The 18784-nt window shown below is 39.6% G+C and overlaps 1 protein-coding gene across 1 annotated transcript; it reads right to left on the bottom strand.

The window, feature by feature from the left end:
* Positions 1-1808: 1808 nt before the first annotated feature.
* On the bottom strand, positions 1809-18274 carry CDKN2C (cyclin-dependent kinase inhibitor 2C (p18, inhibits CDK4)). The gene is made up of 4 exons (XM_011973726.1): positions 18216-18274; positions 6544-8533; positions 5946-6085; positions 1809-2556 (listed from the first exon to the last, which is right to left on the bottom strand). The coding sequence occupies exons 3-4, from the start codon at positions 6072-6074 to the stop codon at positions 2179-2181; spliced, it is 507 nt and encodes a 168-aa protein (XP_011829116.1). The 5' UTR covers positions 6075-6085; positions 6544-8533; positions 18216-18274; the 3' UTR covers positions 1809-2178.
* Positions 18275-18784: the final 510 nt, after the last annotated feature.

Genomic DNA, 18784 nt, shown 5'->3' with positions numbered 1-18784 from the left:
ATTTCGGCATGTTCAAGAGGCTTACAGAATATTGTTGAGGTTTTTGAGATTGAATAATGGCTTTTCATATTTCCTAGAGGGGACCACATAACTCATTTCTAAAATACTTAGATTAGCAAAGCTACTTCCTGCACAGAGCCAGAGTAATATGGCGATGTTTTAATGCCTAACAAATTTTAGACTGATGAAAAGATAGAGCGTCCTCTCCCTCTACTGTGCTCCGACCAGCCGAGAACAAAGCAACTGCAGAAGTACTCTTTTGCTTTATGAACGTCCTATGCTTTTATATTTGAAATCTCTAAAGATAAATTTTATTGTAATTAATAAAGTAAATGCCGACACATGTTGGATGCTGTGAAGTCCATTAAACTGGATTTTAAAATCATGACCGGCCATCTTTACAGTTGTGACTTGTAAGAGGGTTTTTAAAAAAAATTACTTTCAGTTAGTGTTTTGTTCAAAAATATTCGTCTTATTAAAGTAGTATTTTTGTATATTGACTCAATTTTAAAATCCAAAATGTGACACTTTTACTTCAAAACCACCTCAATCTCTTTTTTTTCTTAAATAAGTGTTTTAAGTTTGTTGCCATCAAAAATAAATGTATTTAGTAATTTGTGGTTGAAGGTGTCAGATGATGAGGTCTTTTTGCACTTAGAGAATGTAAATTTTACTGCAAAATTAAAAGGATTAATCTTTTCTTTCTATATTCTTTTATACTATCATGGAAGATAAATTATTGAAAACCACTTGCCTGCCACCCAGCCATTCCAATCCTTGTTAGGTCAGGCATCAGAACCATGTCCTTCAATAAACCTTGAGGCATTTTGTTCTTTTTGGAGTGAGGGCAGAGAGCTTATGAAGTAGGAGGGAACTTTCACATAAAACATCTTTGATCATGTGGGAGATGATGAACAAAGTATGTATGAATTTGTAAATGATAACTATTGAAATACATTGTTGAAAAGTGTAAATTAAAATGACCGAGTAGTAGATGCTGGAAAATTGTCTTGGAAGTTTAATATTTCTACTTCCTTAAAAAATTTTTTAAGGTAAATGTACGCCTAAAAATATTGTTTACTCTTTTACTAAAAAGTTTTGTGGAAATTAAGTACCATTTGTGGGAGTGGCTCATTTATTATTTTAAAAGTTTCTACATTTATTTTTCTGCAGATCCTAAAATAGTTATGACCTTTATATATAATTTATACATTTGTCTCGCTGTTTTTCATTCCCTAAAATTTGATATTTGCACTTTAATACTTAAACATTTTGTAATTTTACATTTCTTACACTCAGGGAGAAAAAGTCTACATTACACTTAGTGTATTTATGATATAATTTTGGGAAATGTATTATTTAACCATTTGCTTCATTTTGTGATTAAAAACCCATTAGTGGTAAGCACTTTTAAGGTGGCATTTTCTTTTAAAACTTTAGAACTAAAATATGTTTTCAGATTGCTACTTCTGAACTCTGTCCTGCAACTACTTGACTTAATGTCGAGAAAAAGGGAAGATTGGACATTAAGGGAAATTCACACTAAAATTTCGGGCTTAATCTTAAAAAAAAAAAAAGTTGTCCTTGTTTTGTTTTAAAGCAGAAATACTAGGCACCAAGGTGGAATGGACATGGGTAAAGGATGAAAACAATAACTGAATCATCAAGAGAGTATGTCTAGTTTTCCAGTTGGTCTACCTTTTCTAGTGTAAAGACTTAAGACATCAATAACTTTTAGTACAGTTCTCCTTAACAAGTGACAAGTTGTGTACGGGTTCTAGAGGTAGGAAAATCACAGAAAAATGTTGTCCTGTTTTGAAAGTGTTTTAATTAGGCAAAAGAAGCATCAGGACAAACCATTTTAAAAACAAAGTCTTCAAGTTGGATGTTGAGATTGGTAACAGGGGAAGCAAGGGAAAAGCCAAGTAAAGATAAAATATTCAGAAGAAAGTCAAAGCTATTTGCAATTACATGTTAGAACAGATTTTGCAGGTGAAAAAAATGTTGCTTAAATATATTCATAAACCTGTTATAAGATTTTCACTTATGCTGTTTCAGAAAATTTAGCTGCTTAAAATATGACAGAACTGTATTTTAACAAATGACTTAATTAAAAGTCAGGAGAGCTACCCAGTTAATTGATAAAGTAGAGGCAACGTGGGGGAGCCCTTCCCACATTTATTGAAGATTTGTGGCTCCCCCAGCCCCATTTGCCTGCATCAGGCTAACAACCTCGTTCCTCCCATAGAGCCTGGCCAAATCACAGGCGGTGTCCCCCTTATGGTTCCGATGCCCCACATTGCTGGCCGTGTGCTTCACCAGGAACTCCACCACCCGGAGGTGGCCTTCTTTGGCAGCCAAGTGCAAGGGCAGGTTCCCTTCATTATCCTCGATGTTAACATCAGCTTGAAACTCCAGCAAAGTCTGTAAAGTGTCCAGGAAACCTGCTCTGGCCGCATCATGAATGACAGCGAAACCAGTTCGGTCTTTCAAATCGGGATTAGCACCTCTAAGTAGTAGTCTCCTGGCAATCTCGGGATTTCCAAGTTTCATAACCTGGAAAAGAAGTAGAAATGGTAGAATCCTTCAAGTGCTCATGCTACAGAAATACAAAATATCTGCCTGTCCATCCATTTATTTAACTATTTATTTTTGATGGAGTACTTGCGGAAGACCCATAGCATGGGGCTTGAAGGGGTCAAATGCAGAAAAGTGCTAGTAGGTGAAAGTAGAAGTTGAGCTTCTAAAAATTGAGCTTCTATGATGGAACGTCTTAAATGGGTCCAAAAGTAGGATAAATTGATCAATAAGATAGAATTTGTGCAACATGTATAGCATTTGCTAACAACTCAGTCCTCTATGTTCCATGAAGAGTTGTGTAATTTCATGAATTTATTAAAATAGAAGAAATGGAATTTGGGATTTAAATAAGAGTCTCTTTCTGTTTGATTGTTCATGCTCATAAAAGGTGCCTGTGGTATTAATTCTAGAAAATCATATGTGGTTAAACTTTATTTTCTAAATAGCTACTGCAAACAAATAAGGATGTTGAGTTTCTTTAAACCAACTCCATCAGCGAGTGTAAAAATGATGTCTTAAAAATTCAGGCCTGATATTTTCTTAAATGATCAATTTTTACAAGTTCCCTCCAAACAGATATAGTTCCAAATTTCCAAGCATTTCTTTAAAAATGTTTTTTATTTGCAAGTTATTTAGTATTGGCTACTAGGTGTATTCAATGCCTAGAATCCTTCATTTTTAGTTACAAAACATTACTGATTATTAAGGTGTTAAATAAGCCACAGTGTTCTAAATTGTTTATGGTATCAATTTATATAAAACTAAGTTCCTGATATGCCTTGTATCACAGTAGGAAATTGTTGTATGACAACTGTTCTTGAAAATAATGAAATAGTCACCCTATTACATTATATGCTGTTTCTCAAAGTTCTGACAAGCCTCCTGATTTTCAAGTGAGCAAAAGAAGAAAAAATAAGATATTTAATGGGTGTTTTGGGACACGGACAGCCTTGTGCCTTGTCTTGTGGTTTGAGCTAATTTAATAATCAACTGGTGATCCTGTGTTAGTTCCTTTTTCAGTTACTATCAAGCATTTAAAGAATAGCTATTTGTAAACTGCCAACATTTTAAAAGTCAGAATGTGGTATTACCACTTGCTATCAACATACAAATAATTCACATAACGAAGATTATTTACTATTGTTTGAATATGTTTCACTCTATCAGTGGTCTGTTATAAAATATCTTGTAGAACATCATGCAAACATAAAATACATATAATTTAGTTGTGAAAAAATATTACTTTCATTAACATGCCACATATTTTCAGCATTTACACTGGTTTATTTATATTTAGGTATATTATAATAATCTAAATTATAATAAATATCTTATATAATAGACACTCAATGTTTATGAAATTAAATGCTAATGGAAAATACAAAGTCGATCTATCTTTTTAAATGTTTAAAAAATCTAATCACATATTAAATAATAAAATACATTTAGAATGAGTAATATTTTGTAAATGCAAACTATATAGATGGACAAGATATTAAGCTCCCCTGTTGATAAAACTCTGTTGACTTTTAGCTCTTCCTTTGGAGCAGTGGTAAACAGTGATACATAATTTATATTTCAAGAACTTCAATGAAACATACTTTTGGTTATTAAAAATTGATACCACCACAACTGTCTCTAAAGATTTAGTCATATTTAAGGACCTGCAATGAGAAAAATAAGAGACAGATATCTTGGATCTTTGTAAAGCAAACATACGATTAAGGCCTTTGATATTAACCTGATAGAAAAATATACACTAGGAAGGTGGAAAAGGCTTTTGAAATTGAGTTAAATAAACATAATTGTAGAATAAAATTCACCTTTTTTCACAGAAAATAATAGTAATATTGGAAATGGTTTTGAAGAAAGTTATTTCTTGACTTATGACACAACTTCAGAGTCAGGATTATACATAATGAAAATAAGCCTTGAAACTCCAGTTTCTGTGTGTGTGTTTCGTTATATGTACAAGGACTAAGCCACAATAAGTGGGTGTTTGTATCTTGATAAGTATGTTTAATATAAACAAGATTGCAAAGTTGTATTAAAAATGTTTGTCAAAACTTTTTAAAAGAATATTATTAATTTCCCAGTCTTTCTGTTCGTCAAAAATCCTGTAAAATCTTATTATGAACATGGGTTAAGTAGCTCATTCTTTGTGAAGTTTACATAATCTTTTGAGTTTTCAAAAGGAAGCTTTTCAATATATTAAATTTGTTACTTTGCTATCATCACTAAACCTGTTCAAAACTACTAGGTAGAAAAAGAAAAAAAATCATTACTTAATGTAGCAGAAATAACAAGATAAATAATTTAGTATCTGTGCATAAACTTCCTTAATACTGAAATTTTTGCAAGGCCAGTGTATTCTGATTGAAAACGTACAGACTACATGGATTTTGTTTGTTACTAGTATATCTCCTGGCACTTAAATTTTTAATTCTTGTAACCGAAACAAAGCCCTCTAAAAACCCTCTCCCCAATGGGTTTTCAAAAACAGCTTCAAGTGTTGCATTTCCAAATAAGAATAGCTCATAAGAATATCATCAGAACTCTGATAAATTAACTGTTTTAAACTATTTTGTCATTTTTCTGTTTCTAAGCCTTTCACCTAAGTTACATGATAACATTCAGAAGAAGAAAAAAATTATCAGGTACAATACTTGGCAGCTGGACATGTGTCAATTGTTGCCTGTAAATCTAATTACTGAAAATTAGAGCACACCACGGCATAATCGTAGAGACAAAGACACTGCAGCTGAGCTCTGATTAGAAAATTCAACTTTTTATTCCTCCCGACTCCTGAATGAGTGGATGATATTACATTAACTGTGAAATGTACATCCTGTCCCGGTGCCCAGGCCACCCATTCCAAACGAGGAAAAGTCGTTTGTCAAAACTTGGAGCATTTGAAGGAAAAACACCCTCACCAGTAGTCAAGAAAATTAACGTTAAAGTCTATTACTGGGGGCAAAGTACGTGAAACCACTAATAGCAGTGTATTTCAAATAATAATCATAATAATGTGTTTACAGAGCTGTCTTTAAAAACAAAACAAAACAAACAAACCTCGGCCCTACAATGACTACTCTAAAATCCCCACCGTCACAAAAAGATTCCAAAAACTAAGACCAAATCTGGACCCCACTTGATATCAAGGATGTTATTGGATTTGAGGAGTTTGTTCAAAGTACGTCATTTTGAGAAGTTGCATCCACTTAAAGATATAAAATATGGCAACCAACTAGGTTTAAAAACAGTGAAATTTTATGTCCCTGAAAGCTTAAAAGCTGTAAATCTAGAAAACCAGGTCACGTAGGCAACATTATTGACTTGTTTTCCCCACCTCTCTGAATACCAACCTGCAGCGCAGTCCTTCCAAATCCATTTTGTGCATTGACGTTTACATTATTTTGCAACAAACTAGTAAGTTGCTCTAGGTCCCCCCTGGCAGCTGCGGACGCCAACTCGTTCCCCCAAGGCTCGGCCATTCTTTAGGGTCCTGACGATCAGGAAAAGATGAATTAGTCGTTTTTCTTTTTCCCCTTTCCTTTGCTCCTAACCAGGCTGCATGATGGCATCGGAGACTGACAGAAGGACTGGGATGGTTAATCTGGAGTAGAGCTTGGTAGTAAATACTAGTAAGATCTGCCTGCCAAAAGCCCGCCCCTCGATTCACACGTGATTATTCAGCAAAACTGAGCCATTGGAGAGGGGCTCCTCGCCTCGCTTTTTTAGCTTAACCCCTATGAAGAATTCTGACGACTCCACAGAGTCACACACAGACACACATACATTCCTGGGTAATGACTCCGGACGTCAGATGTAGGCAGAGCTGTCACGTACCTACGCTACAGATCTCTGTGAGGAGTGTGTGTGGACACTCAAGGGACTATAGATCGGGGCAGAAAATACCGCGGAAGGAAAGACATTCGGGGGGAAGAAAAGGCATTCACCCACCCTTGTTCACGGTGGTGACTTGAGCCGTGTGAGGCAGAACTGCAGGGGCAGGTCCTCCAGGGGGCTCGGTTTCCATCCGTCTCGCCGAAGGGACAGTCCTGGGTCCTCCGCTGCTGGGAGAGCGCCGCGGTGGCTGGATGCTGACGTGCTCCGGGGGGTTAAAAGATGATCGCCAAAGGCGAACGGGAGTAGCAGTTCCGTGGCCCTCAAGTTACAGGTCGTAACGACTGCCCAGTACTCTGGGCTTCTCCAGAAGAGCCTTTAGTCGCGTCCGGGCCAAGTCGTGGGCTAATGCCGCTCAGGAAAGCTCCGGAGCCCGCCCGCCAGGCAGCCGCAGCCCCGCCGAGCCTCAGAGGCCGTGGGAGCCGGGCTCGGCGCGCGTCTCCGGAGGCTGCCGGGCGTGCGGCGGGCCCCCGAGAAGCCCGTCATGCCGGCCCCGCCAGGTCCCGGGACTCCCGGCAGCCTGAGGAAGGAGGAGAGCGATGCGGGAAGCGTCTACGGGGCCCGGACTGCTGGGGCAGCTCGCGGCAGCATTGCGGCTGTACTGGGCAGCCCCCCGGGAACTTCCCGCCTACGACCGAGCTCGTTCAGGCTTTCTGTTGTAGGTACTCATTGAGCTGCTGCCGCCGCTGTCCTTTCCTTCCTTTCCCGGTTTTGTGGGAGCCTCCGGAGATGGGGAGAGTCCTGGGAAACGCAGGCCAAGTTCTGAGTAGGGGGAGTCGCCACAGTTCCAGGGCGCAGCCAGACCCGCCGCCGTCTCGGCGAGCGCTCAGCAGCTTCGGCGCCCGGTGCCACTTCGCCACCTCTCGCGGTCCCCGGCCGCCTGTGCCCCTTTGCTGCGGACAGGACAGCCGCCAGCCAGCTGTGCCCTGGAGCCGAGCCTGGCAGTACTGCTTCCTCCCTGGCCACACCGCTCCCAGTGACAGTTTCTTTTGTAGCTGATTCCCCCCTAGATCGCCGGTCCCTGCTCCTTTCACTCCTACGGGCACTTGCGTGTCGCCCCCTTTTTTACTTTTTTCCTTCACTCCCTCCCTTGCTGCTTTTTTCGCTGAAACAATTGCTGCTTCTGTTGCCTCTCAGAGAGGGTGCCGGTTTCTTCTCCCTTTTTTCCGACCTCATCAGCTTTTTTTGAAAAGAAAAAAATTGAGCGCTTTTTGAGTTGAAAAACCCGCCCCCATTTTAACGGCAGAGTTTTAAGGAGGCTCGGCGAAGTTGCAGCGCCGCGGAAGCGGGAAGGCCGGGCACCGCCCACGCCCCGCCCTCCGCCCTGCTGGCGCTCGCGCTCGCAGTCTAGCAGGCTCCGCCCTCCCGGCCCGCGCACTCATTCCCGCCTCCAGCTCTCCACCTCCTCCCGTCAAGTCTCTTGCGCCGGCTCCCTCGCGCCGGCTCCCTCCCGCCGGCTAGGCGGCCTGTCCCCAGCTGGAGCGGGGTTCGGCCCCGCGAAGCCCGGCCTGCCCTTCTCCGGCGGGCGGGCTTGAGTCTGCGACGCAAACCCCCAGCTGCCCCAATTCCTACGGGCGCGAGGACAGGGGTTTGTTATTTAAGACGCTGTGGAGGGCGGCGGGGTCTTCGAGGCTCCGCAGCGCAGGCTGCGGGAAGGCAGAGAGCGAGCTGGCATAAAGGGAGTCGTTCTCCAGCGCTAGCGGGGCAGGTCGGCCAGCCTCTGTGCTCCCCCGCCAGGCTCGCAAAGTTCGGGCGGCCAGGCTTGCGGCTGCTGCTGCCTCCTCTAGGGCGCGCGCGCTCTGTAAACTCGGCCTCCTTCGCTGAGCCCTGGGCCTCGGCCTCGCACCTGCCAGATCCACGCCCGACGGCCGCGGTGGGCAGGGGTGGCCGCGAGGGTGGAGGGAAAAATCCGGACTGCCACTAAGCACAGTGCTCACAAAAAGCAAGTCTTGTATAGATTGAATTTTATGAAAACTTAAGACATGGCATAGATAAGAATGAACTCTGAAGCCTTAATTAATCAAGGACTAGAAACTGCTAAATAGTCCTGTTATTAGAGAAAAAGGAGAAAAGCAATTAAATTTAAAGCAAAATTTAAAATAAGTCGTGTGAAGTGTTTTCTAACAAAGCTATTTCTTTGTTGCCGAAGTTCTCTCACTACTTAGAAGTGGCTTGGTGTTTTGGAGGTGTGGGGTTGGGGAGGGTGTCTATATGTAAAGGAATGGTCTCTCTCCTAATCCTTTATTTAATCATCCGACACCAATTTCCAGTACTTTTAACTTCCTCTTTTAAAGTGAGATTAATTAACTATTGCTTTCTATATTTTTATACTCTTAAAAATATCCAACACGGTTGCATGATGCACCCAGTGGTCAAAATGAAACCAAGCAAAAAATGACAAGTGTAATTAGAACCGGACTTTGGCAAGCGGATCCTCGAGCAGTATCTGTACCCTTCTTGAAGTACACTGAGAGTGTTAGCAACAAAACACACCAGAAACATCTGGATAATCATCCAGCAGCAGATTGACTGGTAGGTAGAGGGAAAGTTGAAACTGGGAAGAATCTGGCAGTGTTTTCTTTAACGTAATTGTTGAGAAAAAAACTAGAACTCTTTTCTTAGGTAACTAAACGAGTTGTGAATCAAATGAGAACTACAAAAAAAGAAACTCTCTTTTTCTTACATATATGTAGACGTTTCAAATAGAAACATTTAAGATTCCATTTATACCAGTAAGAAATAAATAATAATTTACTTTTGATTGTTCTGGGAACTGTGTAATCTTTTCATACAGCCAGGGGGTGTGAGGACATATTAGCACTGTTGGCTGATAAGAGAGAACTGGTATTAGTCCAATTTATGAAGGTTGCCTTCTAGCATTTATTATGGTTTCTTGCTTAGAGATAAATTGTAAAGAGGAAGAATCTTAAATTGTATGATTACATAAAGTACGGGTAAACGTGCTATAATTTTCATGAAATAAAGTACTTATTGCTGAACAACTAAGTAAAACTTATGATAATTTAAGATGTACACAGAGTTGTATTAAGATTTTTGGAGGCCCTAAGCACTGAAAAGATTTTGATGTTCTACCACCTCTTCCTCATATAGAAATAAAAAGAAAAATAACAGAACCCCAAAATAAGAGTAAAAAAGTCCAACAAAATTCTGATTTTTTTCCCATGATGGCTACTTCATTGGTTTTGCTGAGATATTAAATTATTTGGCAAAGTTTTTTTTTTTTTAAACAGTCTGGTTTTGCTGGTGCCCTGAAGCATATGCTTCATCTGCCTGTTGGGTAAACCAGAATTGGCAGTGCAGAGCTTAGGGTCTTAGTTCAGAAGGCATACATAAGTATTACACAGTAACCCCAATGAAAATCTAGTATTTATTGAGGGCTAGTTCACTAAAGCAGATTCAAGGGTATCCTTACCTTCAAGAAGGTTATATTCTAACATGGCTTACAAAAAAAATTCATAGTTAAGTTTCTGCTATATTGAGAGTGGTGCTTTCTCTTTTAACATCGTAATGATAAGTACATCAAATACTGAAATACAGCCTTTATAGTTAGATATTAAATATTAACAGTCATGGAAACCTTGTGCTCCAGCAGTTCATAATCATTTAAGGAGACATAGAAATGGCTGGGCGTGGTGGCTCACGCCTATAATCCCAGCACTTTGGGAGGCCGAGGTGGGCGGATCACCTGAGGTCAGGAGTTTGAGACCAGCCTGGCCAACATGGTTAAACCGCAACTCCAATAAAAATACAAAAGTTTAGCTAGGTATGGTGGCTGGTGCCTGTAATCCCAGCTGCTCAGGAGGCTGAGGCAGGAGAATTGCTTGAACCTGGCAGGCAGTGGCAGCAGTGAGCAGAGATTGTGCCACTGCACTCCAGCCTGGGCGATGGATCAAGACTCCGTCTCAAAACAAAAAACAAAAAACATAGAAATGTGATTTAGTCAAATTATTCCGTGCTTTTCCCTCATTGACTCAAGTAGGTACAGTATCAGATTGATTAACTTTTGGAAATGTGTATGTGGTATTTACCATTTCTTTAACTGGTCTCAAAGTCTTCCTTTTTGTTGTATTTACAGATCAACAGAGGTGGAAAACAGACTGGGCACCCCCAGGCAGCCTTTTTTGTCACTTTATAATTGTGGCTTCAGCATTTTATTTCTGAGATTCAGTATTTTTTTTTTCATATAGGTACTTATTTACGAAAATTTTTTATTATTTTTATTTTATTTTATTTTTAAGACAGGTTCTCACTCTGTTGCTCAGGTTAGAGTGCAGTGGCTTGGTCATGGTCATGGTTCACTGAAACCTTGACTTCCCAGGCCCAAGTGACCCTCAGCCTCCAGAGTAGCTGGGGCCACAGGCATGCTCCACCATGCCTAGATAATTTTTCTAATTTTGTGGAGATGGGGTCTTCCTATATTGGCCAGGCTTGAAAGTTCTTTCAAGAACAGGGAAAGACGGAGTCTTGCCCTGTCACCAGGCTGGAGTGCAATGGTGTGATCTCGGCTCACTGCAGTCTCCACCTCCGGGTTCAAGCCATTCTCCTGCCTCAGCCTCCTGAGTAGCTGGGATTACATGTGCCTGCCACCACACCCAGCTAATTTTTATATTTTTAGTAGAGACGGGGTTTCACCATGTTGGCCAGGATGGTCTCCATCTCCTGACCTCACGATCTGCCCGACTCGGCTTCCCAAAGTGCTGGGATTACAGGTGTGAGCCACCGCGCCTGGCCTAAAAGTTCTTCTTTAAAGTAAGAAGAAAAAAAGCCCAGTAAGCAACCCCAAAGCTGAAAAATAATAGCAATAATTAATATTTGTATAGTGTTTCATGGTTATAAAATATGTGTGTGTGTGTGTGTGTGTGTGTATATATATATATTTTTTTTTTTTTGAGACAGAGTCTTGCTCTGTCACCCAGGCAGAGTACAGTGGCACGATCTCAGCTCACTGCAACCTCTGCCTCCTGGGTTCAAGCGATTATCCTGCCTCAGCCTCCTGAGTAGCTGGGATTACAGGTGTGCACCACCACACCCAGCTAAATTTTGTATCTTTAGTAGAGACAGGGTTTCACCATGTTGGTCAGGCTGGTCTTGAACTCCTGACCTCGTGATCCACCCACCTCAGCCTCCCAAAGTGCTGGGATTACAGGTGTGAGCCACCGCACCCAGCCAATGCATATATTAATCTTTACAACAATTCTGTGAAGCGACTATGATAATAATCCCCATATTTCAGATGAGGGAATTGAGGCTGACAGAAATTGTGATTTAAAGTCAGTAAATAGTAGACATAGGATTTGAACTCAGTTCTTGGGGCTCCAAACCTTATACTTTTCCATTAGTTTAAGAAAGTCCAGGGTCAGCCACTAGTATCCTAAACAACATTAAATCACTAGATGAAATACATATGTGTAGTAGCATTAGTCTTCTCATGAATTACATTATAAGCAAGAAGTATTATTTAAGAAATTGGTTATCTTAACCGAAGAATCAAGGTTACCACTACCAGTAATAAGTCAAGTTGATAACACATAGTCCTGATATGATGTAACAAGGACATATCACCTCTGCGGTGTTTTACCCCAAATGCATAAAGTCAGTGTAATTCTGAGAATACATTAGGCAATCCCAGATTGAGGGAGATTTTATAAAGTTCCTAACTCTTCAAAAGTGTCCACTGAGAAACTGTCACAGATTGGAAGAGGCTACTGAGACATGACAACTAAATGTAATGTATTATTGGACCATGGAACAAGAAAAGGACATTAGTGTAAAAATCCAAATAGAGCCTCTAGAATTTAACTAGTAGTATTTAGCAGTGTTAATTTCCTAGTTTTGATAGATGTACCATGTTAAATAAGATGGTAACATTAGAGAAAAATGGGCCAAAAGCATATAGGAACATGCTGTACTATCTTTGGAACTATTCTAAAATAATTTCAAATAAAAATTTAGTAAAATATAAATAGTATTTATTATTTATATTGGAAATAAGGATGATATAAAAGTTTCTCTTAAAAGAACATGGAGATTCTAGAAAAACATCTGTATTTAACTTAGGCTGAGCTCCAGGAACTCCTACTGTGGGCCAACTATGAGAATAGATAAATTAAAATTACTTGTCTTTGCTCGTGCATGGACCAAATTTCTTTACATTTCTTTCTTTTGGTTTATGACACTTAACTGAAATTGTTTCTCTTAAGGATGGAATTCTGGAGAAGTAAAAAATGATTTTTTTCTCCTAATTCAGTATTTATTTTTCTTCCCTTCTCTTATCTGTAGTAGATAATTACTCTGGATGCTAGGTATCCAGTTGGGAAGAGTTAGGCCATAGGGAAGAAACAGTGTCTTTGGGAACGGTATAAACTAAGCAGCATGGAAGGGAAATTGTACAGAGGCAACATGGTAACTGGAAAGAGCACTAATTTGACCTAGTCTTGAATCCTAGGTTTGTCACTTTGTAGCATGACTTTGAGCAAATTCTTAACTTGCCAGAGCAGCTTTATATTCTGTAAAGTAGTAGTTGTAAACATTAAATGAGATAAAGTTTGTAATGTATCTGTACATATAGACTCCCAATAAAAATTAATAAATTCAAAAGCATTTACTATCTGTTATGTTCACAAGACTTTGCTATGTTTGCACTATGGCGAATATAAAAACACATGGCATAAAGCAGTTTATAATCTCAAACTTTCAACCTTTAGGGGAGATTAAACATACATATATGAAAACCATTAGAGAAAAAAATTACAGAATTTACTGGAGCACTAAGTTGTGTTGTAAAGATAGTAAAAGCAGTGATTAGAAAGGAGAAAGATCCTTATTGGCTTAAATTTTAGGAAAGGGGTGGTCCTGAGAAAAGCATTTAGGAATTGGTATACAGAGTAGTAACTAATATGTTTGGAGAGTTTTAAGGTTTATAAGGAATTTTCACCAGCATTTTATCACTCATCATTCAAAATCACAAGTTTTTTACTTTAGAGATAAAGAAATAGAACCAGAGAGCCTTTGTTAAAGAGCAGAGTTAGAACTCAAACCACAATTATTGACTATTAAATATATGTTAGTTTGATACCAATATTTTATATTTTCCATGCATTTTCATAATTGCTTTCTCGTTTATCAGAGGAAATAGTCCTGTGAGAAGCTGAACTCAGAAAGATTAACTGACTTATCCAAGTTCCCTCAGCTAATTATTTGGAAAAGCAGTACTAATATATGCCTGAATGTCTAGTGTGTTCATCCCATTGTTCTATATACCACATTGTTTTAATTTCCAGATGGAGAGAAACGAAAGAAAAAGGGAGCAACATGGGATTTGAATGGGTTCCGAGGTACACACGCATCATCACAGAGAAAAACCCTCAACTTTTTAGGACTGCATTAATCCTTGGCCATATAACTAGAAACAATTCACCTGCCTTATACTGAGGGTGGCCTATATGAATGGAGCAACTGAATTGCCACATTTATATTATTGGTGCTGTGTTTTGCCTCATGATTCACATTTGTGCTGACTTTTGGAATTACTTTTTTTAAAAATATTTATTTATTTATTTACTTTGAAACAGAGTTTCACTCTGTCACCGGACTGGGGTGCAGTGGTGTGCTCTTGGTTCACACTGCAACCTCTGCCTCCCGGGTTCAGGTGATTCTCCTGCCTCAGCCTCCCAAGTAGCTGGGACTACAGGCGCGTGCCACCGCACCCAGCCAATGCATATATTAATCTTTACAACAATTCTGTGAAGCGACTATGATAATAATCCCCATATTTCAGATGAGGGAATTGAGGCTGACAGAAATTGTGATTTAAAGTCAGTAAATAGTAGACATAGGATTTGAACTCAGTTCTTGGGGCTCCAAACCTTATACTTTTCCATTAGTTTAAGAAAGTCCAGGGTCAGCCACTAGTATCCTAAACAACATTAAATCACTAGATGAAATACATATGTGTAGTAGCATTAGTCTTCTCATGAATTACATTATAAGCAAGAAGTATTATTTAAGAAATTGGTTATCTTAACCGAAGAATCAAGGTTACCACTACCAGTAATAAGTCAAGTTGATAACACATAGCCCTGATATGATGTAACAAGGACATATCACCTCTGCGGTGTTTTACCCCAAATGCATAAAGTCAGTGTAATTCTGAGAATACATTAGGCAATCCCAGATTGAGGGAGATTTTATAAAGTTCCTAACTCTTCAAAAGTGTCCACTGAGAAACTGTCACAGATTGGAAGAGGCTACTGAGACATGACAACTAAATGTAATGTATTATTGGACCATGGAACAAGAAAAGGACATTAGTGTAAAAATCCAAATAGAGCCTCTAGAATTTAACTAGTAGTATTTAGCAGTGTTAATTTCCTAGTTTTGATAGATGTACCATGTTAAATAAGATGGTAACATTAGAGAAAAATGGGCCAAAAGCATATAGGAACATGCTGTACTATCTTTGGAACTATTCTAAAATAATTTCAAATAAAAATTTAGTAAAATATAAATAGTATTTATTATTTATATTGGAAATAAGGATGATATAAAAGTTTCTCTTAAAAGAACATGGAGATTCTAGAAAAACATCTGTATTTAACTTAGGCTGAGCTCCAGGAACTCCTACTGTGGGCCAACTATGAGAATAGATAAATTAAAATTACTTGTCTTTGCTCGTGCATGGACCAAATTTCTTTACATTTCTTTCTTTTGGTTTATGACACTTAACTGAAATTGTTTCTCTTAAGGATGGAATTCTGGAGAAGTAAAAAATGATTTTTTTCTCCTAATTCAGTATTTATTTTTCTTCCCTTCTCTTATCTGTAGTAGATAATTACTCTGGATGCTAGGTATCCAGTTGGGAAGAGTTAGGCCATAGGGAAGAAACAGTGTCTTTGGGAACGGTATAAACTAAGCAGCATGGAAGGGAAATTGTACAGAGGCAACATGGTAACTGGAAAGAGCACTAATTTGACCTAGTCTTGAATCCTAGGTTTGTCACTTTGTAGCATGACTTTGAGCAAATTCTTAACTTGCCAGAGCAGCTTTATATTCTGTAAAGTAGTAGTTGTAAACATTAAATGAGATAAAGTTTGTAATGTATCTGTACATATAGACTCCCAATAAAAATTAATAAATTCAAAAGCATTTACTATCTGTTATGTTCACAAGACTTTGCTATGTTTGCACTATGGCGAATATAAAAACACATGGCATAAAGCAGTTTATAATCTCAAACTTTCAACCTTTAGGGGAGATTAAACATACATATATGAAAACCATTAGAGAAAAAAATTACAGAATTTACTGGAGCACTAAGTTGTGTTGTAAAGATAGTAAAAGCAGTGATTAGAAAGGAGAAAGATCCTTATTGGCTTAAATTTTAGGAAAGGGGTGGTCCTGAGAAAAGCATTTAGGAATTGGTATACAGAGTAGTAACTAATATGTTTGGAGAGTTTTAAGGTTTATAAGGAATTTTCACCAGCATTTTATCACTCATCATTCAAAATCACAAGTTTTTTACTTTAGAGATAAAGAAATAGAACCAGAGAGCCTTTGTTAAAGAGCAGAGTTAGAACTCAAACCACAATTATTGACTATTAAATATATGTTAGTTTGATACCAATATTTTATATTTTCCATGCATTTTCATAATTGCTTTCTCGTTTATCAGAGGAAATAGTCCTGTGAGAAGCTGAACTCAGAAAGATTAACTGACTTATCCAAGTTCCCTCAGCTAATTATTTGGAAAAGCAGTACTAATATATGCCTGAATGTCTAGTGTGTTCATCCCATTGTTCTATATACCACATTGTTTTAATTTCCAGATGGAGAGAAACGAAAGAAAAAGGGAGCAACATGGGATTTGAATGGGTTCCGAGGTACACACGCATCATCACAGAGAAAAACCCTCAACTTTTTAGGACTGCATTAATCCTTGGCCATATAACTAGAAACAATTCACCTGCCTTATACTGAGGGTGGCCTATATGAATGGAGCAACTGAATTGCCACATTTATATTATTGGTGCTGTGTTTTGCCTCATGATTCACATTTGTGCTGACTTTTGGAATTACTTTTTTTAAAAATATTTATTTATTTATTTACTTTGAAACAGAGTTTCACTCTGTCACCGGACTGGGGTGCAGTGGTGTGCTCTTGGTTCACACTGCAACCTCTGCCTCCCGGGTTCAGGTGATTCTCCTGCCTCAGCCTCCCAAGTAGCTGGGACTACAGGCGCACGTCACCATGCCTGACTAATTTTTGTATTATTTTTAGCAGAGATGGGATTTCACTATGTTGGCCAGGCTGGTCTCAACTCCTGACCTCAAGTGATCTGCCCGCCTTGGCCTCCCAAAGTGTTGAGATTACAGGCATGAGCCACTGCCCTGGCCATGGAATTATTTTCTTAGGGATGAAAATTAAGCAAGACATTTTGATTCATGTGACTATGGAGGGTTCTATTATTTAGCTAATTCTGGTCTAAACACAGATCAATACTTAAGAGTTGTAGGCCAGCCTATTTTCATTTAAGAAAACACACAGAACAAACTCAGATCATAATACAGTGCACTTTTTTATATTCAGTGAAACTGAACAATTAAGTCATATTTCTGATTTCACATGAATATATTCCCAGTTTATGGAGCCTAGGCCTTGCTGGGTGTGGTGGTATGGCTCACACCTGTAATCCCCACTCTCAGGAGGCTGAGGTGGGAGGATGGCTTGAGCACAGGAGTTGGAAGCCAGCCTGGGCAACATAGTGAGGCCCTGTCTCTAAAAAAGTAAATCAATAATACAAGTTTAAAAGATTCTTAAGGGAAGCCTAGGCCTTCATGCTATATGATGATTTCACTAGTTTTTATTTTAGCTCTATAGGATAAAATCACCAATCTTATTTCACATTTTCAAGCGTTTACATACTTTCCAAAGTAAGTAAATGCCCCATGACAATCCAAAAGCTGATATTTTCCCAAGTCAAGGACGAACAACTTCCACTGTCACACTCACTCTAACCTGGATGACAATTACAAACTGTCACACTTCATTGAACATAGTCTTTGGCTGTTTTAGTTACAGAGGCTGTCAATTTCTGACCGTGGGTTGAAACTTCAAATAATTGGTGAATATTCCAAATTAGTTTCTTATAAAAATAAGTAGGCTGGGCGATGTGGCTCACGCCTGTAATCCCAGCACTTTGGGAGGTCGAGGAGGATCACGAGGACAGGAGTTCGAGACCTGCCTGGCCAACATAGTGAAAAATACATAATTGCTCTAAAATATACGTCTCTACTAAAAAAAAAAAAAAAAAAAAAACTTAGCCGGGCGTGGTGGCGGGCGCCTGTAATCCCAGCTACTCCGGAGGCTGAGGCAGGAGAATCGCTTGAACCCAGAAGGCGGAGGTTGCAGTGAGCCAGAATCGCGCCACTGCACTCCAGCCCGGGTGACAGTGCGAGACTCCGCCTCTAACTAACTAACTAACTAACTAACTAACTAACTAACTAACTATGTTCAAAGCTGGATTCAAGTTTTACCCCATTTGTAAGATGTCTCAGCTTAAAAAAAAAACCAAATATAACTGCAGCAATAGAAAGGTTTTCCCTTTTTTCCCCCTTTGGAGCAACCCTATTAACTGAGGGTTGTTATTTCTCATAACTACCTTATCAATTAAAAAAAATGCTCCTCCTCTTCTCTGGGACGAGATTTTTACCTTTCTCAGCTTCCTCGTCTCTCCCATGTCTACCATGGCAGTCTGGTTACTTCTGGGTTATGGAGTCTGAGGATGCAGACGTCAGGGAGCTTGGGACTGGGTGTGGCAGTGTGGATTCGGTTTTGACAGGTTGAGCGTGAGAGACTATATGAAGTTTTATTTTGGTGAAACATCGTAGAGAAAACGTATATTTCCGAAATACTGTTTGTTAGACGAGTTGTAAGCGTGTGTTGAGTTGGTTTGTGGGGCTGGTGTGTATTTATGAGACTAACCACGTGAGGTGCACAATCTGGTCCCCGCCTCAGCTAGGGGGAGGCGCTATCCCGAGGCCTTTGCTAAATCCAAACTGGAATAACCTGTTGCCAGACTTGAAGCTTCCGCAGCCGCAGGTTGCAGTCTCTGCAGCCAGCGCAGAGATCCTGGCCCGGTAGTCGCGCGCCCAGCGCTTGACAGGAGGGTGGTCACGTGGAAGCCGCAAAGCGGCGCTTTGCGACCTCGATGACAGGCAAAATGTGCGACAGCCGTGGCGCTGGCCAACCAGGGGCGGAGGCGGCGGCCAGGGAGGAAGC

The sequence above is a fragment of the Mandrillus leucophaeus genome, unplaced genomic scaffold, assembly GCF_000951045.1.
Source record: "Mandrillus leucophaeus isolate KB7577 unplaced genomic scaffold, Mleu.le_1.0 Scaffold14, whole genome shotgun sequence".
Lineage (NCBI taxonomy): Eukaryota > Metazoa > Chordata > Mammalia > Primates > Cercopithecidae > Mandrillus > Mandrillus leucophaeus.
This window is presented reverse-complemented; position numbering and strand designations above follow the sequence as displayed.

What these genes read in the sequence shown, in the direction of transcription:
- CDKN2C (XM_011973726.1), bottom strand. Translation starts at nt 6,074, where the DNA reads ATGGCCGAGCCTTGGGGGAACGAGTTGGCGTCCGCAGCTGCCAGGGGG. An exon ending in TTGGAAGGACTGCGCTGCAG is followed by an intron (nt 2,557 to 5,945) that starts GTTGGTATTCAG and finishes CTTCTTTTCCAG; the next exon opens with GTTATGAAACTTGGAAATCC.